This window comes from Copadichromis virginalis, linkage group LG1 (genome assembly GCF_057382275.1).
Source record: "Copadichromis virginalis isolate Kocher_CV1m ecotype Utaka linkage group LG1, C_Virginalis_male_GT1.1, whole genome shotgun sequence".
NCBI lineage: Eukaryota > Metazoa > Chordata > Actinopteri > Cichliformes > Cichlidae > Copadichromis > Copadichromis virginalis.
Genome location: NC_140618.1, coordinates 17,431,430 through 17,454,832, shown reverse-complemented (window position 1 = coordinate 17,454,832; position 23,403 = coordinate 17,431,430). Strand labels below are relative to the sequence as shown.

General features: G+C 36.4%; 1 protein-coding gene across 1 annotated transcript in view; it reads right to left on the bottom strand.

Annotated features, from left to right (window-relative positions):
- The window catches only part of spon1a (spondin 1a), a 55,286-nt gene that overhangs the window by 17,818 nt on the left and 14,065 nt on the right, over positions 1 to 23,403 (bottom strand). Inside the window, exons 6-7 of the mRNA XM_085452868.1 lie at positions 19,873 to 20,021; positions 972 to 1,036 (exon numbers count right to left, since the gene is read on the bottom strand). Coding sequence (XP_085308994.1) covers positions 972 to 1,036; positions 19,873 to 20,021 — 214 coding nt within the window. The remainder of the gene's footprint in view (positions 1 to 971; positions 1,037 to 19,872; positions 20,022 to 23,403) is intronic.

Here is a 23,403-nt window from a genome sequence, read left to right as displayed (position 1 = left end):
TTGATGACTGTGTGTACTAGAATAGACTGATTAGACCATATTCATAATGTTTGAAAAATAATTCACTGTAACTTAAAATTAAAAATTTTAATAATCTGAAATACTGCATTTCTATTTTCATGACCTATAAGCCATAATCATCAAAACTAATTTTTTTTTGAGATACACTAGTATATAAGATAAGATAAGATAAGATAAGATAAGATAAGATAAGATAAGATAAGATAAGATAACCTTTATTAGTCCCACACGTGGGAAATTTGTTTTGTCACAGCAGGAAGTGGACAGTGCAAAAGTTATGAGGCAAAAATTAGAATACAATAAGAATAAATACAGTACACAACTGTACAGAATAGAATAAAATAAAATAAAATACTATATCTGAGATATATTGATTTCAAACAAAAATCATCAAATTCCAGAAGTGATCCTAGTCAATTTAGATTAAACTTGTTCCTGTGTAGCAGCTCTGACACATTATAGCCCCATATCACATTATCACATTGCCAGGATTGGGTTTGATAAATTTATGATTTATTTGTTTTTGGTCTGTCATTGATACACTGCAGATCCAAGATACAAATGAGTACCGCGGGCCTTGACAGTTTATTTTTGCTCACAAGCCTTTATGCATCTTTACACATCTAAGTCCTAAACAGTATTAAAAAGCAAGTTTAACTATTTGTATTATTCATTTTATACAATCAATTAGGGTTTTCAGGCAATTTATGAATTTTGTTTATCGATTTATAAGTGAAAAATGTTTTTTATGTATTATTGTCTAAAAGAGTTTTATTTCACAACCTCAGAAATATTTGAATGCATGACATGATAATTACCTAATTTATTTATTTATATTACGATAACTGAAACGTCCTGGTATAAAGCATAAAATAATGTGCTGTTACATTTCTTATAAACCTTCCAAAACCACAAATAGGCATCATCATAATTAAAGACATATCACTTACACGTTAAGCGGCTGCCAGGCGGGCCACTGTGCTTTCATTTTGATGACGGTCAGGACTTCATCACCCTACAGGAGAAAGATAAATGCACAAAGATTTAGTGTTAGTCTGCTGAATTTATCTAACATCTCACTTCAAAAAGACCAGTGAAAGACTTTCCACACTCTATGACTTGGATACATGTGATGTGTGTGGTTAAATAGCTGAAAGCAACGTATCCATAGATAGAATCTATCCTATATAAAACTATATAAAATGTAATGAAATTATTAGTAATTGAATTTTATGGAAATTGTAAAAGCATCATATTTGATAAGACAGTTTGTAGAGCTTTTAATCTGGCAGTTACAAGAACTGCTATTGGCTCTGTTCCAGTTGGAACTCTCCACTCTCAATGACAACAACAAGAAATTACACATACATGCATTTTGTTGTCATCTCTTTGTGTTCGGTTTTCTTCTAAAATATATTCTCTATGTCAAAAATATGGTATCCAATCTTAATTCCATCTGTGATGCGTAAAATCCTCAGTCAGTCAGTTTTAAAACATAAGTTAACGCCACACTTGCAAATTTAAAGCGAAGTGTGAATATGAATATGACGTCGAGTTATCACTTTTGAATTCGTAGGTTAGTTCACATATTAAAAAAGGTTTTGGTTTGTATTTATGCAAAAGGAAACATTTTTATTTTCTCAGGTGTTTTTGTATTTAAAAGAAATGTCAGATAATAATGCAGCATCTCACATTACTACAACTTTGGTGTATTTGTTTTTATCTCGACCTGCAAAGGTGACTGAGGAGAAATGTTTTGGCCATCTAACTTTCCTGGCAGTAGGTTAGAACAAGAGTTTGTTTACCAGTTTGTAAACTAATGAGAAAAGAGCTAGCAAATATTGCTCTACGACCAATAGAAAAGCCAATAACACAACAAGCAATATTCAAGACTACCACAGTAACAAGGATCACAACTGCACAAGGCAAAAATGAACCCTTTTCTGACATTCTAACCTTTTTGGAAGCTGGAAGGATACGTTTCAGCTTCTTTACCTGCAAACCCAGAAACAATAGAACCATATATTTTTACAATAACTACACTTGAATGGTAACATGTACTCAGAGGGCATGATTCTTGGGAAAAGTTCTTTTGAACCACCTTAGTCAACTTAGCCTTCCACTTATTTGTTTGTAATTGAGCCATATACTGCACTGAATAAAAAAAAAGTGAAAAGGGATGTTTTTTTTTTTCATATCAAAGTGTTAATGAAATGTCACAGTGGAGAGCTGCATGTAAAAGGTAACATGCTGCACCTTTCCTAATATGAGCATCTTTTTTTCTTTTATTGTGAAAGGACCTTCTTTAAAAGAGAATGACAGGAGATGATTAGATGTAATTGATGCCAAAATCTAAACCATTAGACTTTAAATGGGCACAATGTGTACCTGTGGTTGGGAAAATATAAGAGCACTTGAAAATAAACTAGTAAATATAAAGTATCAGGGTTAATAAATTTCTGCAAAGAGTAAAAAAAAAGGACAGAGTAGAATCTCAGTGGTATTCCCCCGGCCGTATCTTAGATAGTGGCCGTCTGTTGAAAGTCTTTTCAGGAGCAGTAAAGAGGATGTCATCTAATATTTCCCATCATTACTCAGTAATTGCCAGATACCCATCACTTAGTAGCTCTCTAGACATTTTAATGGAATGGATAAGTGTCATAATTAATAGGAGACATGTCAGTATCTTGTCCGCAAGCTATGAAGCAGCCTCAGGCACATCTGCCCCTGCCCTCGGTACTATTAATTTTTAATTTACCTATAATTGACATCACCACTGACCTTATCTTCTAGTGAATTTTATTTTATGCTAAAATGTTCCAGTTTTCTCACTCAGAAGTTACACAACATGGTGAAGAGTTGCAGTTGTTAATACACACATAGACAAACACAGACAGTTTCTTACAGTTTCTAAGTTGGCAATAAGTGAAAGCTCACAATATCCACAATATACAGTTTCTTTGCAACTGTTAAAAAAATACATGAATAATGTTTGAGTTTTAATGTTAGTCACATGAAAAATATGTAAAGCAAGAGCATCACACAAGCAAATAGTCTAAAGCACCTACAGCACAACTCCTAGCAAAACAACCTTAGACCCTTATTGACTATGTTTGAAATTGATATGAATTGCTCTTTTTGTAAAAAAGAAAAAAAAGGAAAAACAATGTTTTTATTCCCGTTCAAGAAGAAAGGAACCATCTGTCAATGCAAAATCGGAAAGGAAAGAAAAAAAAAGAAAGGTAAAGGAGAACTGCTAACATCTGAGCCAAGCTACTGTAGCTTAAAGAACTGTTTGACTATCAAAGAGGTTTATGTGTCTATATTTTACTCTAAAAAAGGAAATAAAAATGTTTTATTTTGTAATTGCAAAATTATTACTTCTGAATTACAGAGAGATCATCCATCTTCTGTTGTGTATAAATATTTTAATGTATTAGAAGCACCCATGAAAACAAACACTCCATACAACTTTGTTGCTAGCTTTATCGAGCAGAACAGAGAACACACATTTATTGGCCTAATGAAAAAAATCTGCAACAGATCATTATCTTGGCACAAAATTCCAAGAGTCTGAATTAATTTTTTAATTAACATGTATAACGTTGCACAGATATTTTTTTTCTATGTTTTCTTATCGAGTGCATCTACCATAGATTGTCGTGCTGCTATAAGAAAATCTTTATCGCCTAAGCAACTGGTTACTGCAGCATCACTTTATGGCAGTGCCTCGAAAGACATAGAATATCATGCCATCATGTTTCTGCTTCCCAGATGGCTCTTCATAGAATTTATTAAGAGATGCTTTGATTTCATTACTGTCATCTTTTTTCTGTTACTTTGTTTGTTTCTTTATAATATATAAATATAAGTTGTTTTAATGTTTTATGTTGCAGTTTTCCTGCTTAGAATACTGAATGTTATTGGTCAGCCTACACCACTAATTAAAGGGTTCTCAATGGAAGAATTATTTCAAATTTTTTGCTTTTCCTCATGTGTATGTCAGAGGCAGCCATAGAGGGATAGAATTTCAAAGATTCGGTGTAAGTAGACCTCCTACTGCCTAAATTGACTATAAATCCAGTAATGACAGGGAAGTCTAAAGCTGAGCCCTATTACCAATGTAACTTGTTCTTTGCTTCCCCTGCAAACACATACAGCAGTTAGCTTTTCAGAGAACCTGTCATTTCCCTCAACTAATTAAATACTGAGCAAAAGCAAACCTATAAATCTTTTGCATTTCACAGGGTGGCAGCTGAGGAACAACTTCTCAGGAAGTCATTAGAATGGACTCAGAAAGTGTCTTTTCAATTTATATGCTTTAGAACAGAAAAAAAGCAGTTACTAATAAATCCACAGCTCTTTCCTGCTCTCACATGTCACATGTCCAATTCGAGTGTTTCCTCAAGTTATAAAAATGTCCATCCGGACAAACATGCAGAATTTCATTTTTCATCAATCTTTGCTATTGAGTAAGTAAATGTATTTATACAGCACCTTTCACAGATAAAAATCACAAAGTGCTTCACAATGAAACCAGAAATTAAAAAAAACATAATGTAACACAATAAAACGACAACATAAAACAACAAATTAATTAAAGGCTTGTCTGTATAGAAATGTCTTCAGCTGTTCATTTAGGAAATATGATTTTTTTTCTTATTAGAATCAGAATCAGTGAAATCTATATAAATGAACCCCATTACACTAACACATCATGTCATACAATATAGTTAATTCCATTAATGACTCATCATGTTGCGATAGCAGTCAGATGCTTCTGTCCAACAGGACAAACAAACCCAAGTACAAAGTGACATTAAAAATTAAAATATTCTATACAATAAACAAACATTTCAATACGAAACAAGGGCACATTTGTCAATGTAGAGCTAGTAATTACTGTCAGTAACCATTTAATTAATTTTATCTTTAGTTCTTTTTATTAAATTAAATATTAATTTAATAAATATTGATTATATCATATATAATTAATACAAATAATTACCTAATCATGTGACTTTGTCAAATGGGATTTGGAAATATGAAAAAGGAAAAAGAAGTGTTTTATATTTCTTATATAAATGTAAACATTTCTTTCATGGTCTTAAGCATTTGAAAATAGTTCAGATAATGATTTTTTTGCTCATGTTTATCAAGTCTAGAGTGTCTTTTTTTCTAATTATGTTACGGTTACGCATGAGTGTAGCAGATTGACTTATTACTGCTGATGATCAGACTCTTCTGATATAAAAACTGTTTTTTCTGACAGAAAAGTGACAGAATGTGAGAGTAGGCTTGAAAATGTAATAGTTTGGTATTTTGTTTATTGTTTCACAACCTACTAACAAAAATTCAGTCAAATTAAAAACACAACTGTATTCAAAATCTCATGAATTATTCCTCGATTAAACCCGGATAGAGGTCATACTTGAGGTGAACGTGCAGTCTTTTGGTCAAAAACATTGTAATTATTTCGGGAAATCAAAAATGTGCAATAGCAAGGACATGCATGAATAAATAATAAATCTTTCATTTGCATTGGATTTTTCTCTTGACCCTGTTAAAAAGAATCATCACTGGAATGGATCCCATTGACAGAGTCGTCGAAAGCCACTGGGTCAAGCCTTTCCTGCTGGGATAGAACTGACCTGTCGCACTCCCTCACACTGAGGAGATCAGCCATGAAATTGGCTCACAGCGAGCTCAAGGTATAGTCTTTAAGTGCTGCCTCAGTGAGGTAATATCCAAGTTGTGCATGGTTCCCTATTGGACAAAAGGGCAACCATCGGATCTTTCCTTTAACTTCATTACCAAGACAACTGTGCAGGGTGGCTTTTCTTCAGCTGTTCTTCAGGTTAGGCAATGTTTTTATTCACAAAGATGAATTTACTAGTTGTGTACAATCTTTGATTCTCTGATCTGACTCTCAGTAATTTTCTCCTGTAAAATTTTTCACCTTTAAGGTCACACTGCTCCTTCTCCAACAGTCACACAAGGCAGCAGACACGGGGCAGTTCTTCACATGGTTTTATATGGGTAATACAAATTATTAGGTGCCTTACAAATTGGCACCATACACAAATTTGAGTGGCCTAATTTTAAAGCTTAAATATGGTTTATTGCCCCCCAAAAAGCAATAAAAGTTCTAATTAAGAATAAGAGCTCATAAAGAAGTATGTCATTCAGGCACCATGAACATGAAAACATGGAGGGTTTCAGATGAAGATGCTAAAAGAGTCATTATGGTGAGTCGGGAAAAGAGAAAGCATCTGCTAACACACAATCAACACCAATAGATTATTTATAGTATTGTCATATTTGTTTTGTTTACTAATATAATTAACAGATATTACTGTTTAATATTTCAAATATATAACATTGACACACAAAGAAAGGAAGAGAAGGAGAAAGACACTCAAACAGACCTGCAGCTGTTGCATTCTACGCTAGCATAAACATGTTATTTTAAATATTGTTTGCATTCAAATACTGTAATACTGTAAAAAAAAAAAAAAAAAAAAAAAAACCTCTGAAGTCCTTTTCATAACAGAGTAGTATTTGTATCCATTAGAGAAGACACATCATGCAGTGCAGATGACATACTCTCTCATCTTGGAGGGAAAAGATTCATATTGCATGAATAATTTCCATCCAGCCCTGACAAGCGCAGTGAACATTCATGTGTGCTGCTTGATTTAGCATTTGTAATTCCCTGTTAGGCAAGAAACGGCATTTAAACTGGCATCACTGCAAATAAGAAATGGTTAGCAACAGAGTCACAGTGTTAATATGGTTTAATATTGGCTGCATGCCCTACTGACATTTGTAATGGTTTCATATGAATGTGGCTGGAATGGCAAACATACATTTGTTTACACGCTTTAATGCAGCAAAATGAACAATCGCAAACCTGTCCTAAATCTGCATCGCTTTTTCAGTCATGATAGTGATGATAATGTAACTCAAACACTCAACATTTACAGAGAGTAACAAAAACACATAAAAGACTAAATCTGAGAAAAAAAAAAGTTACGCAACTTTAGGATATTATGATGTTGTTATTGTTTGTTTTGGGGTTTTTTGTTTGTTCCTTTTTTACTGAATATACAACACAAAAATATGCTCAGGTTAATTTCAAAATGACTTCACATTTGTTTCACATTAAGTTAACCTTCACACACAGCTGTGTTGTACATGGATGGTAAAACAGAAATAGTTATTTAATGTTAGATATATAAACGGAATGACAACTTAATATGTGGATTATGGTGAAGAGACCAAATCAGAAAACATCTCCAACAACTGGAAACACATAAGGCAATGTACATATTTGTATTTGGTTTAGTTACGTATACAAGAATGTATTTGTCACAGTTAGAGAAAGACTGTTTACTTCATTTAGGTTAAGAAGGCTTTACAGTCATGACTACACAAATAAACACCTACTATAGGGAACATTCATTCATTCTACTAAGTTTACTACTAAATCTACTCAGCTACCATACTAAGTTTGGATAGTTAATAGTACGTAGTTAATTAAAGCATTTATAAATAGCTTTAGAATTTGAGTTGTGTTTGGGGTCTTCAAATACACTCACATAACTGATTTTTTTTTTTATCTGAACACCTGATAAAGCAACTTATTGGCAGAATTCTTTCAGTCCTCAAGTTTTCACATTTTAGGGAAATAGTCTGTAATGAAAACTTGATTTCCCTGTCACTGATGCAGATTCACATAAATTAACAGAATACTCAAATGCCAGGGATAAGGCATAAACATTGTAATACATCACATAGCTTTCATGGTGAAAGCAAATCATTGATTTGCTGATTATCTAACAGAAATACACCGTTCAACCCTGAAGCTGCCATTACCAGCTTTTAAGAGCTGTCACATAATTTATTCCTACAAGTATCCACCAGCTGAAAGGTCAATAATCAGTGACAGAATAAACTATTCAGACTGTTCTTTTGTGTACACTTATTGCCTAACTGCTTTATACTACAAATCTTTTAACTGCACTGTGACATTTTTATTTGTATGCCATACATCCCATTTCTTCTGCTTATCAAAAGTCAGTGTTAGCTGCAGGCTAAGCAGAGTATTCAACATCTCCCTGCCTACAGCAATGTTTTCCATTTCCTCCCAGGGTAGCCAAAGGCATTGCCAGGCTAGCTGCGATATGTAATTCCTCCACTGAGTTCTGGATCTTTTTGGGGGGTTTCTGTCTAGCTGGAAGTAAACCTTCAAAGAAAGGTGGATTATATGGTATTGTATGATGACCAGTGCCCCTAGGACATACTGATTCACTATTTTTTTTTCATGATCTGGTCACAAAAATGAAATGAAATAGTCCATTGTGTTGGCAAAATCTGCACCAGAAACAAGACCAGAGCAATTGTTCTGTTACTTTCTCTGCATGTTTTTGTATGTCTGTACCATAAGATACAAAATTTCTTGGACAATAACACCACTTTTGTAATTTTGCCTCTGTACATATCCATAGATTTTAAATCACGCAATCAAGACGGGAACACAGTTCACCGTGCCATCGGCAATTGCAGGTTAAAGCTGTATCATGCAAACAAGTGAACATGGGAACATGATCCAGAAACAGTGAACATTTAAAGTGGACTAAGGCAATGTTTGAAACTGTTCTTTAGTCAGACAAACAAAACTTGAAATTCTTTTAGAAAACATGGCCACTGTGTAACAGGTGGATCAAAGAGGTGAGGAACACTCAGTTCAGAGATAGCCTTCACCTCTGATAGTATGGGGCTACATTAGTGCCTATTGAATTGGCAGGTTGCACATCTGTAAAAGCACTATCGGTGGTGGAAGGTATATATAGGTTTTAAAACACATGCTCTCACCTTCCATATTTCAGGGAGACTATGCTCAACCTTATACTTCCTCTGTTTTAACAGCAAGACTGCCTGGGTGCTGAACTGCCTGTTATTGAGACCTTTGACCAGCTGAAAACATTTGGTACATCATGAAATGAAAAATATGACAAGGACGACAGAGGACTGTTGAGCAGCTGGAATCCTGATGCAATCAAATTCATCAAATTCTTTTTTAAAAAAAATTAACTGTCACATTTTCTCATTTTAAACATCTGATATTTTTTATATGCTTAATTATGAATAAAACATGGTTTTATGAGATCTGCAAATCATTTTACTCACATTTTTGGAGTTGGTGTTGTACTAATGGCTAATGCCACTTCCTAGTGGCTATGCTAACACAAGGGAGGGAACCAATTTCTCACTCAATGCAATAGCAGGAAGACAAAGCTGTGACAATAAAGCTTCTTTTCAGATCCCTCAGGAAGCTCAGCCTCAGCAGACGCTCATATAATCACCATGCTAAAAACATCATTAGTGCTAATTACCATGCAAATACCTCAGTTATTTTGTCACCTCAATATTATTACCATAAGAAAAAAACATATTTCCTGTGTGTGCAGAATTATGCAGATTAGTCATTCATATGCTTTGCCACCGCTAACCTGACCTGACATTGAAGACTCTAAATAACTATTGTGTTAACTTATAATTTGTCTACACGCCTGCAATTTCAGATGTACTTCAATATACTTTCAATGAATTATTATTATTATTATTATTATTATTATTATACAGAACTTCCAACATTGTTTGATTATTGCATAATGCTCTTGGTAATAAGATGTGGGTCAGAAGGATTATTCTTAATGAAGAGATGCCAGAATATCCCTTCTGTATTTAAAATGGCCAAACTATTCCCTAGGACAGTACAATTATGTAGAATTAAGAGCTGTTTTCTGCCTCTGAGCCAAAGCCCCACTTGGTCTAAAGCAGTCTTTTCCCCGGGTGAGATACGAGCATGTCTGATGTTGTAATCAAAGTTCTGCTCAGGAATCTCTGATCTGTCTGTCCCAGCACGTACTCCAAACTATTAATAGACATAAAAAAATTGCTTTGAAATTCCAATGGGATGCAAGCTGGCTGTTATCAGCGCATAGCGTAAAGGCTTACGCAGCCTTTAGGTGTTAATTAAATCTCCACTGACATTCCCATATCCTGCCCTGCAGAATAGGCTGCAGCTCAGATATTGCATAGGTGAAGTCACTTCAGTCACACCAATCTTGCTCAAAACAGGACAGGAGAACATCCCACAGGCTATGGGGAAAATGTGGTGACAAGTGAATCATCCATGCTAAAGGCAGATGGGTTTGCAAGCACTCACTACTTCTCTAGAGAGCTATGAATTGATTTGCTGACCATGGTTGTCCTCAGTGGCAATCTCTGAGCCTTGCAGCACAGTCTGGAAGGCTATAGTGCTGCCTGGCACACTCATTCATCAAGCAACCTGAGCCATCATACAGGCTACTCCAGCAAACCTGGGCCCAGGGCTAGGGTATATTATTAGAGATGAATTGAGGTAACTGCCTTTGATGACCCAGTTTAGGGTGTCTCTGCTCTCTATGCTTTTTCTTCCATTTTACTAACTTTCATTCTTACTTTCAGAATTCGTGCTCTCTAAGGAGGTCAGTGGCCACTGTGGTTAGATGTACTGCACTGCAGAGTATGTGATAATCATAAAACTACCAAATGTTAGTAATATTAAAACCAGATATAATCCAGCCATGCATCGCCATCCATACAAAATTAGATACCTTTAAATCATTACTGACTCTACAAACAGCTATGAATCAGAATGCATAATTCAGTCTGGAACTCACAAGAGACATTAACTAAGCAAGGGGGACACACATGCTAAAGGCAAAACATAACTTAGCATAAATACACAGTATGCAAAACAACAAAAACTGTCAGAGCTATATCTCTGTGCTGCATATATTGTATAACAGTGCATAGCTATTTTACAACATGTGCGGCAACTGAGCTCAGCTGCAGTGCACAAACAAAGAACACAACTATCTATGCGGACACCACTGTCCCCGTTAATCTTTACATGCAAGAAAGTTATTATAAGGCAGCTTTAACACACATACATGAAATTAAACATTTACCAGTTCTGATACAATGACCAGACAGTTTTACTGCCTCTAAAATCTTCAATGCAAGAAGAAGCTGACCCAAGCAGATAAAATTAATATCATGTGTTTGTTAGTTCTCTCTAAAGGCAGTGAAGAATCATAAGAGTGTTTTGTTCGTGTGAAACACACACACAGACACACACACACACACACCCACGCACACACACAGAGAGTAATGAGCTTTTTAATGCATTTGAGGAAATAATACATTATAAATGAAAGACACTGCATTAAAAGTAAATGAATAAACAATAAACCCAGGATTTTTTTAAAAAAAAAGCTCTAGTGGTACAAAAACAGTGTTTCTAGACAATAAATCATGGCTGTCTCCCTGACTTTCATACGAAGCAACTGTAGACTAATGATAGTGATGATGAAAGATAAAGCTATCTATTCCTCTTTTCCCTCTCACACGGTTTTTATCTCGAAACCTGGTACTAAACCATTATAAATATACTCACGCAGTGTGCTCTATTATTACCGAACGCAGCTTCTATCACTGAATGTTGCAGGACAGAAGCATCCGTTGGAGGTGTAATTTGTAAACGTCCCACATTTTTAGTGGGTTTTTTTTTAAGATTTGAAAACAAATAATGCAGCTTACAGGTTCATTTGTTGCCTAAAAATGCGTGGATTTATCTCATGTGTTCTGAAATTAGCTGATAGCAGCTGAATGGCTGCTGCCACACATCAGCTAGAATGTAACTGTGACTCTCTGTGCCTCTTCATGTTTAGACACAGTTTTTCCTTTCATTATATTTCACCAATGCCCACAGCAGCTGTTTGTTTTACCAGCAATGTAATAATGCAATAACCTCGCCAGCTAAATCTTTCTATGGATGAATTTAGTGGCGTACAATCACAACGTACTCTGCAACAGAGGCTTCATGGTAGTGTCTTAATGGTTTGCTAGGTCCTTAGCTGTCAGTCAGTATTTCTCTGTTTGATCTGTTTAACCCATGCCTGTGAAGACATACCCGTAGTCCCCAATCTGCCAAATGATATGGAGATTGAGGTGAATAGTGGGCCTCAGACCCATGGTCTCATTTTCACGGGGACAACATAACAGGTAAGAGCTATTACTGAAAACAGATTTATCGCGGCACCTCATGAATAAACGATTACACAAATTTCTAAAGATGATTTATTTATTTAGTTGGCCTTCATCTCATGACGCTTCCATTCTATAATTCAAAGGTAAGTTCAGACTTTGTAATGGAAAATACTGCATGCAGGTTGTACTGTAACTTCACAATATGTTACCATGATTAACCAGCAAAAAAAACTATTTTTACCAGTATTTTTTGTTTAATTTGTTACATCAAATGTTACCATGTACAGTAAATTAGAATAGCTTCAGTTCCCAACAGATGGGAAGGAAAACTACACTGAGTAATACAGCCTTTTGCAGTTGAGTAAGCATGTGTGTGAGCATGTGAAAGGCATATAGTCCCATGCATATGTCTCATTAACCATGTACACTATTCTGTTACTGAGTGCATGCTTAATTTAAACATACTTTCTCAAACCATTTCCCAATCCCTCTATGCCGCTTTGCCAATTCCTTATACTTTGTTCTAGATCTGCAAGATGTAGCAGTCTGGACACTTAACAGCAGACTACTCACACACAGGCAGTGCCACGTCAACTAGGAAATCTGAAGTTGACTTCACAAACAAACAAGCTCAAAAGCACACATGCATATAAACAGATAAACACATGAAACACAAGGGAGGTATTAATAGCTTTGATTATGTTTCTCCCTGATAAAAGGGAGAAAGCTAACCCTTAGAGACAACAAACTGAGCACTAAGTCAAAGCATCTCAATGTTTAGCATAAATTTTAATTTTAACTTCCCTAAACTGTGTCATCTCGCACTCCGAGGAACTGACAAACATTCACAGGAAAGTTCTGGCACATCCAAACAAGACACACAGGGAAAATAAGCAGTCTTTGAATGCCTTGAAACATTCACATGAGGGACTACAGCTCTGCCTAGTCCTCTCTATGGGACTTGGTATTGGGATGGCTTTATCAAAGCTGCCTCTGGCCAAGATGTGTGAGATTCCAGAATAATCCACCTCTTATCCTTCTGTAGGCAGCCCTGAAATGTGAGTCAGCCAGTTACACCCAATGCCAGTTAACTCAACATTAGGGCCACACACACACACACACACACACACACACACACACACACACACACACACACACACACACACACACACACACACACACACACACACACACACACATGGAGGACATATAAAAACATATCTGTATGAATACGTCTCGCTGTTATAACCTGTTAATATAAAAATGCATTTCTGTGTGCAGTCAAATGCACACAGAGAGACACATACACAAAGCACACTGGCTTACTTTTACCCCACCAAATTTTAAAATGTGCCTGCCTCTGGCTGTACTGTTCGATTGTGGGAATCATAATAACAGTTCTGGGAGCCAAAGCCCGCATTAAGATTTTTGAGAGCTTTGTTTTCTCAAACAGGAATATCTCTGCTGGGCTTGACAGGCCAAGAAAAAAATGCCAGCTGAAATTAAAGAATAATTCATTCCTAAAGTCGAGGGTTTTTTTATTCGTTTGTTTGTTTTTGTTCATATATATATATATATATATATATATATATATATATATATATATATATATATATATATATATATATATATATACTACCCAGAAGACAAAATGTGAAGAAAAAGCCAAGGGGGTTGGTACTGTGGTAGTGGGTAGTGAAGTGTTAGGAATTTCTGCATGCTCTTTCACCCACTGAGGTTTGGCACCGTCCAACACGGCTTGGCAAGGCTGGATACAGAGTTAGGGTCAAGACTTCACTCTGTTGGAGGCCCCTTTAGAGCTAATTGCTATCCCGTTGTGGCAAACCTGAACTCGTGCACCAGCATGCAAGCACAGACACACAAGAAGTACAAAAACGGTATACTGGAGTTTAGTACAATCATTAAAGCCACAAAACGGGAGGGGGAAAAACAAGCATGCAACTTGTGGCAATTGTAGTGTACTAATATATTAATACAACAGTACTTAAGATAATACATAGCTATTTAGACATGTATGAAATTGTTTATCCAACCAAAAAATTGGAAGATCCTCATCTGGCAACAGTCTAGGACATGGCCTCCTTTAAGACAGTGAGTTTCCCCTTTCAGTGCTTCATTATATTATAACATGGTTGAGAAAGATTTAGCTCAGAAGCACTCGAGTGTAAAAATCTGAACCACCGTGAATTCAAACAGAATTTAAAACCCCCAGCACCTGCACAACTTGACCCCTTTTAGTAAGCCACTTGTCTTTCTGTGTCATTGACTTCATAAAATATACAAGGAGAGTGCCTACTGTATGAATCTCATAAACACATTTCCACACATGCAATCATGTCAACAGTCATTAAAACAAAGAGTGTGTGTTTTCAGCAATTGTGAAGTACACGATGTCATGGAACACACAATAAAAATAAATAAAATTTCATTGATGCATCTATACAGGTGGTCAAATATTTTTTAAGTAATGTAAGTGTTTGCAGGTTTTCCTTTTACACCCAGTAAAACACTAATACTCAATTACATGACTCTTTAATTACATCAGAAAACCTTCAGTATAAGAAAATAAGTAAAAAAAATAAATGCATCCACTCATGATGAAAATGTGAATACAAATTTGTATGCTTTTGTAATTCTGGTTTCATGATGTGCTCCTGATGTGTATTTCACGCTCAGCCGTGCACACATTTGTCCAGATACTTTTCAGGTTTCTGTAGCTGTTCCTGTGCAAATTATTGCATTAGTGGAGTTGTTGGTTAAAGAAAACAAAATCCAGCTATATAAAACGAAAAATGAAAACAACAAAACTGCATCGATTCCTCATAAAGAAAAAACACTAATAGAAATCGAAGATAACAGAACATTACTTTATTCTTCTCATCAAAGACTAGATGAAAAGTAGGAATGTCACCAGAACCAATTCTTATGATACCTTTCATTAATAAATTCTAAAAATGGTACTTCAAATCAGTGCTTGATTTTGTTTTTGTTTTTTTGTTTTTCTTTTCGGTCGTTCTTCTTTTTTTTTCTTTTTTTTTGCTTTGTTTTTTTTTTGTTTTTTTAACCAGTGGGGTTTGTGTTTGGTCAATACTACCAAGACAGGTAATTAAAGTATAGCAAAAACCACAGGGAATAAAGATTTCAATGCACTGAAGAGTGGTTTTGAGGTAATTCTCTGTATACAAGCAGAAACACACATACACACCTGCTCATTCAGACTGAGTCAAGGACCCAAAGGAACCTGCATATCTATTATTCTCTTCCCACGCTCCTAACTACAGGCCTCCCGCTTACAGATGGCAGACCTTACTGTTCTGACAACAACTTAACTGAAGAATTATCATTTGAATTCTTGTTAGGAGCACACAAAGGGGGATCAGAAGGAGGAAAACATTAAAATTAAAAACAAGCTAACATTTTTTTTCCCATAATACCTGTTGTTCTCCTAGTCAGCTCTAATCCTACCTTTAGCTTCCATCAGCAAGACAATTTGACAGTAATAAAATGCAAGCAGCAATCAGGATAACAGCTTTACCAACTGAATGAATCCAGCTGAGAAATTTCATACATTAAGCTCTGACATTCAAAATGGAATTTAGAGGGGATCTCAGTCACTTTTACAAACAAAATTAAAAAAAATAAAAGTGCAAAAAAAAAAAAAGGCAATATTTTAAGGGCAACAGGTGCATCTGTTTATACAGATCTGCATTTCCTGTCATTAATCTGTAATGTCTCTTTCTGGCTCTAGCCCGAGTGGTGTTATCGCCACTCTATGACACAGCTGCAGAGCTCACGATAATAGAGAATTCCGTAAGCGTCTGTACTGTGCAATAATGAAAAACACCCCATGCTGTGAAAGGAAATAGAAGATTTCATAATCCGTCTAAGGCCTTGGCCCTGGCCGCTTGTCCTGGAGAGAGTCTCATTAAACTTCTCATTAGTGACACACTGCGCGTCTATAATGATTGAATGCATATACAAATCACCTCAAACATGAAAGGAGGGACAACAACAATGAACTCTGGCTGCATCCCGGTGCTGCCAAGTCCTCTGATAATCGCATTTGTATATGACATATGGAACAGTATGCACATCTGTTTACTGTCCGAAAGCCTTTTTTTATAAAAGAAAAAAAGTGTTCGGTCCTGCTTTACAATCTGCATCTCACCTACTAAAGCTACTTTACATATGTCTTAAGACATGTGTCCTTTTATTTGACATTGGACCAAAAGACCTTTTAAACCACTGAAAAATGTAAGTTTATGGCAATTATTTCAATATATAAATCCTTAAATGAGTAATTACAGTAACCTTTGTCATTTTAGTTTAATTCGTTTAGTTGTATGGCACAAGCTACATAGATGATATGAGGCTGAAGGGTTCATTTAAAAAGTCTCTGGCAGACTTTTTAAAGACAGTTTTATATGGAACTGCTTGTTAATTATGCAAGACAAGCAGAAAGCTAGTGGAGATGGATAAGGTAAATATAGCCACCTGTGCATGTCACATCAATATATTTTATCATTCTTCTTCTAAAAAGAAAATCCAATACTAAACATTGGTGCCGTTATCGGTAGAGGTGTACTATACTGAAATTCCAATTTTAAAGATGTAGCTAATCCCAGAGGATATGAGATGTCAAATATTTTTCGCCACCTATCTGAGGAGCAGGAGCAGCAAGACACATTGTAGAGCCAACCCTTGTTGTAGGTCTGAAAGGGTGGCAAAGTTGAATATAAAATAAAGTCATCATAGTCTGAACTGACAGAGGCAAGATAAAAAAAGACTGTCTGTAGAAATGTTTTTTGGGGGGTTTTCTGTGTGTGTGTGTGTGTGTGTGTGTGTGTGTGTGTGTGTGTGTGTGTGTGTGTGTGTGTGTGTGTGTGTTCGCGTGGTCTGCATAACTGCTTGGCTCTGCAAATGAAACTTTCTATGAACACTCAGATCAGTGCATCCCTTGGCTGGAGTGAAGCCTGACTATGAATATCAATTTTGCATTCATCGCTAGCTGCTCCCCCTTGACGCCTCACCTGACACAAAAGCGAATCAGCTTTCTGTTTGCGTCAGCGTTTACCAAGCCGCGTTACACTGCTCAAAAGAGGGAGTCTCCTTCACCGAGCCTCCGTACTTAAAAGGCATCGACTGACTTTCTGTGTTTTATTATTTGTAGAAGACTGGATACGGTGGACATGTGAGGTGATTGCACAAAACATGTTTTTTAGTTTCTGTTCATCAGACTAAACCCGTTTTCAACAAACGGGAATAACGCATGAGCCTCGTGAGGGAAAATGACCTATTTACAGAACCATCATGTCTACCTACACAATTCTGTAAATGATGCTAATTAAGCCATGTACAGATGACTGAAAAAGGTTGATTATTCACTACTTTTCCATCATGTCGGGCAATGAATAACAGCATGCATCTCACTAGTATGAGACCAATCAGGTTTATACTGATTGCCAGTGTAACCATCATCCTGCAATCATGTGCCAATTCCACTTTACTACTGAGTCATTATGCAGCTGTTTGGCAACATAATTGTAAACAAGGGGTAGCTCTCAATACCTTCTTGAGATAAAATAAACTGCACAAGCCAAGCCACACTCGGTGATGATATGATTGTTATTGGTGAGAAAAAGTACCTCATTTACTACAGTACAATCATTCGCTGCAGTCCTGGGTGCTCACAAAAACAACCAAGCAAGACACCATCAAGAACAACTAGACTTTGCAATATTCCCAGTGTTTGTTATCTTAACTTCACTGTCTGCAAAATCTCTCAAAACCGTGTCCCAAAAATGTAGCTTGCTGAATAAAATGCAAAAAAACTTCTCGGCTGCGAGTGGGAAACCCAGGGTCAGACAGCCAAACTGCTAAGGGAGGGTTGACCAGGCAAGGCACGAGAGAAAGTCTCCCCCTTTAGTGATGTTGGCAACTGTTCCATGTATAGCCATTGGCAATAATGCGTGGATTGTGATTTATCACTGGATTCTTCTAAGTCTGTTGGAGGGGGGATTTTTTGCTTGGTTTTGTTTTTTTTAAATCAGAAGTTTAATCATTTACATTTGCAAATGTTAATCTTTAAGTTTCAAAACCTAAAGAAACATTACAAAGCAAAAAAAAAAAATTAAAATGTTGTTCGCCAGGTTTTTGCGTGCTCTGCCACATATTATTGTTTGCTGAAAAAAATATAGCGTCCAGTCCAGCAATGTAAATCATCTAAAGAAAAGGGGGTTCTCTTTCACAGTTTGATTACATTTGTGAAGAATTTCTGTTTCATGTTCTCCAGACATAATACGAGGAAAGCCAGTTTAAATTAAATCAAATTTGTATTTTCTAGAAAACATTTTCTATTTGTCAGTCAAATCCAAACCCAATTTCACTTTCACCTCTAACCATGGAAGAAACTTGTCTAATGATCCAGGCAGAGAGAAAAGAATAATAGAGTGTGTTGCAATAGCTGTGGGAAGGTAGAAATGACATGGAGACCCCCTTACTCAAACTATGCCCTCATTATCTGCTGCAACACCAGGTCTTCAAAATTAGCTAGCAGGAAGCGCTCAACGGGACCATATGCCTGGTGAGACGCCTGCATGGGTAATTTTGAGACAGAGAGACAGCAACGCGGAGGTAGAAAAAAAAAGTTATAACATGCTATTTGTGGAAGTACCAGAGATTATAGTCCAAGGAAGCAGGAAGAACATGACAAGTACAAAGACTGTATAAAAAGTTCAGACTTCATTGGAAAGAAAATCAGATGCTGTAAAAGACAGTTATAAAGTTAAAATAAAAGAAACATCCTTCGGATACACATAGAGAGACATAGTCCAACCTAACTGAAATCAGCTACTAATTAACTGTCTTGATGAAAAACAACAGGTTCCTCCTTTTGCCTTCAAAGCACTTCCTGAGTTGTCTCAAACCCCATGTTGTGATCAAAGATTAACTGATGCGGCTGCACTTTTTAGAGGTATAATTGATCCAAATTTCATGAAACACCTGGGAAAATATCTTCTAAGCTTCTAACGTCTAAACCGGTTCCCAGCAGCGGTACTGCTCCTGATGCTGTGTACTGGTTAAATGTGGTAGTAGAGGCAGGCTAAGAATAGCAAAGATGCCTGAAAGCACTAAATGATCTGGACAACAATGTCAAAGCAATTCATCGTATACCGCACTCAGGTGTGCCTTCCCTGGAACATCCACTAAGGTTCCTGTGGTGTTGCACAATTCATTTTTCCTCCCCCCCCCTTTTTTTTTTTTACCAGTTTTCGTCAAGGAAAAACATTCTTAGAAATAAGTTCATTTACTTATAATAATAATAATGGATTGCATTTATATAGCGTTTTTCGGGACCCATCAAAGCACTTTACAATAACACTATTCATTCACTCTCACATTCATACACTGGTGAAGGCAAGCTACAGTTGTAGCCACAGCTGCCCTGGGGCAGACTGACAGAAGCGAGGCTGCCATATTGCGCCATCGGCCCCTCTGGCCAACACCAGTAGGCGGTAGGTGAAGTGTCTTGCCCAAGGACACAACGACCGAGACTGTCTGAGCCGGGGCTCGAACCGGCAACCTTCCGATTACAAGACGAACTCCCAACTCTTGAGCCACAATCGACCCATTTACTTGGTAAATATCCCGACTGCATATCTTATTAATACAAATTTAAATGCTTTTTACCACATGTATAATACAGTCATCTCAACTGGAGTATCTTACCTTCTGCCTGATCTCCTCCTCCATTTTAACTGGTGAACCCAGCTCAGCCACTTGTTTGACACCTTCACTGGCAAAGCCCCCATATTCCCACAGGACATAGTTCTTAGAGTGGGAGGCACCAATTATTGCTGACCAATGATTGGCACGACCTGTAAAGCCAAACAATAAAACTTATTTTAATTGGCCATCTCACCCTTTTTCCTAAAATGCCCTCTGCATCATTCCATTACTGATCCCACACCGGCAATCAAACCAAGAATGCAGCAGTAGACATCACACCTCAACCTCCACTATTATGTAAAGCATAACAATATATAGAATACTGTAGTTTATCTAGGATCGATAGGCTCCTCGTGACTACAGGTCATTTTTTGTCCTTACTATCTTACTGTGGGATCACAATAATCTAACTCAAGCTCTTGGTGTTTCATGTTTTCACATTCTTATATTATCCCCCATCCTATCTTATTATCACCTTGCCTACTAGGATCTTATTATGAACCAGTATTGAAAGGACACTCTGCTCTACCAATCAGAAAGTATAATAATGTTTGTATACCCCTGGTTAAACCTATAAAGCACCATGAGCTTGTGACTAAAAGCCTTATTATACCCTTATTATACATACTATATATATATATATATATATATATATATATATATATATATATATATATAATTATTATTTTTTTCAAAGTTAAATTGCAAATGAAAATACAATGCTGCAAAAAAAATGAGTTAATGCCAGAGGTTTTTGTAAAGTTTTTGTTCATTTTAAACATGATATTCTCACCCACATATGATGGAAAATAGTTCAATAGCAGTCAAGTGGCAAGTCGTATATTTATCTGGGACATACTATAAGGCAGTTAAATTAGTCTGGATGTTTGGATTCATAGAAGATGAATTTAGGACAGTGTAGTTGTGGTGTTGAAAAACTTTACTTTATCTAATGTAAAAAGAAACAATTTTTGTCGCTGTGAATGCACAGGCTTGTGAAATCTTACAAAGAAAATTAATATTTAGTCCAAGGGAAAAGAAGACAAACAAGATAAAAAATGAAAGACATAATTGTTTAATATATTTTGTTTAAGTTTGATGGAGGAATGCTGTTCTTTTTTATTCTTTTATCTTAATATCTTATATATTAATTCTATCAATCTTTCTAGGGCAGGTGTCTACGCTCTGTGTCCAAGGGAACTGCCATCACTTGAACTAAATAGCTGCACTTGTCTGTATGACATATAATGGGGACAAAGGGGGAAAAAGAAAATAGAACTGTCAAGGTTATCATGTCACGTAGTTAAAAAAATCTCCTGTTGGCCTGTTTTACACTAAAATTCAGTCAGAACAGCAGTGTATGGCTTCTCCAGTTAAAGGAAACATAGTTAAGAATAGGAGAGTGAAATGTGGCTCAAAAGCAGATCTCGAGTAGCAAAAAATGTATTTCTACTACAGAAGAGCAAAATCATACTATATCCTTTCTGTGGTGTAGTCAGTGAATAATATTGTGTAGTACAATATGTGCAGAGATATTTCAACTACTTACCAAGGAAATAACTTTGTGCAAGGACGAATCAATCTGTAGCAAGGGAAAGAAATAGAAGCCACACAGCTTGCCCTATCCTTTTAACAATTGATCTATCTGTGAGGTGTGTGCGTGTATGTGTGTGTGTTTGTGTGTGTCTTCATAAATTTGTGTGACAGTGACTCTCATATAGCTACTCCTTCTATAAAACAGTGAATTAGCTCGCTTTTCGATCTCAGGGTTTATCTTATTCCACTCTAATCGGCATATTGATCTGAATGGCAAGAGCCTGATTTAAACAAGAGAGCCAGTGTAATCTTAAAGTCCATTCACATCCTGATTGTGAGTCTCAAGGTTATATGCAGTGCACCCAACCACAGTAAAATAGCTCAATACTCACATCATTACTCAGGCCTATAACCAGCGCCTAAACCACAGAGCTAAATCATCTGTAGAGTTGCTGTTTTGGTCAAATGTGAGAGTGAGTTAGCTATTCTTTATAAGTTTAGGGTGTTTATTTGGGCTAGTTATTTAAGTTTTATCTTAAATGCTTCATTATCTTACACAAACCATTCCTGAACATTTTTTTAGTGTGTTTGTTATACAGCCAAATGACCAGGGAATGGTGTTGCCATTAAGGGGTATGCAGTGGTTTTCACATTGTTTTTGGCATGTCCTACATTAAAAGCTAGAAAGCATTTAAATGAAGTTGGCAACTGTTTACAGGCAATGTGCATCTTCTATGCAAACTTTGGAAGCAACCACTTGCAACCACTCACTAACTGGTCAGGGAAACACATTTTTCCCAATAAGAGTATCAACAAATTCTTGTTTATCCTTTTCCCATACACAACTCCTATTCAACTTAGGCTACGTCCACACGTACACGGGTATTTTTGAAAACAAAGATTTTCCGTTTTCGTTTTAAAAAATAATCCCGTCCACACGTAAAGGCAGAAATGAAGGAAAACTCTGCTAGGAACATGCCAAAGCAACAGGTGGCGATATATTCCTAACTGTGCAGAAATGTTGGCCAATCAGAAGTCTAGAAGCCTCGGTGGGAAAAAGTAAACAAAGCTGGGGCATAGAAGCAGAACCGAGTCGTACGTGTGGAGGGACAGTAACTGTGTGTATATGTAAGCATTTAAACACTGCAGAGAGTACAATTAACAGTAACAGTATTGTAGAAATTCATTGCACCGAAACAATAACGTGGCGCACAGTGTGAGTCAAAAAATGCGCACACCTCTGACGCTGCGTTTTGTCTGTTTTTCTCGTCCACACGTAAATGCAAAAACAGAGTTTTCAAAAATATCCACCCTGGCTGGAGTTTTTAAAAATCTTTTCAGTGACCAAAAACGGCGTTTACGTGTGGTCGAAAGGTGCAAACGCATAGAAAAATTTGCGTTTTCAAAAACACCCGGGTACGTGTGGACGTAGCCTTAGATTCATTCCATATTTTTTTACCCTGGTCATCTGGTTGCTCCACAGTTAAACAACCACTGTCACAGTGAATCATGCAGCCATCCTTTCCCTGGGTAAACCACAACAAGCACTAAATTGTGTATATTTTGGTGGTTTGCAGAAGTACCAAAAACTGCCTACTGAGGCAGGCACCAAAAAGAAGTCAATCCCTACTCCAGTGTTACAATTCTCAAACTTCCAGAATGCTTTCTGCATGTTGTTCAATCCTCCATAACAATTTCTTTCTTACTTCACTTTTGTTTAATTAAATCCTAGTAGTTTATTAGCAATTCGGATAAATTCTGTTTAATTTATTTGGCATCAAATCACAACGACAGTTGCCTTCATGGTGCTCAAGGTAGTAGGTAGCCAGAACTGGCTATGTCCTACGTCCGTACATAATTTTTTCATACAGTCTATTTTCCCACTGATATCCAACCTTTTATGTGACTCTTAGTTCCAATCCATTATTTTAGAACAGTCTTTCAACAAATCAGAAGACAAACACCTGTTTTGTAAGAAGGCACTGTGGTTTTACG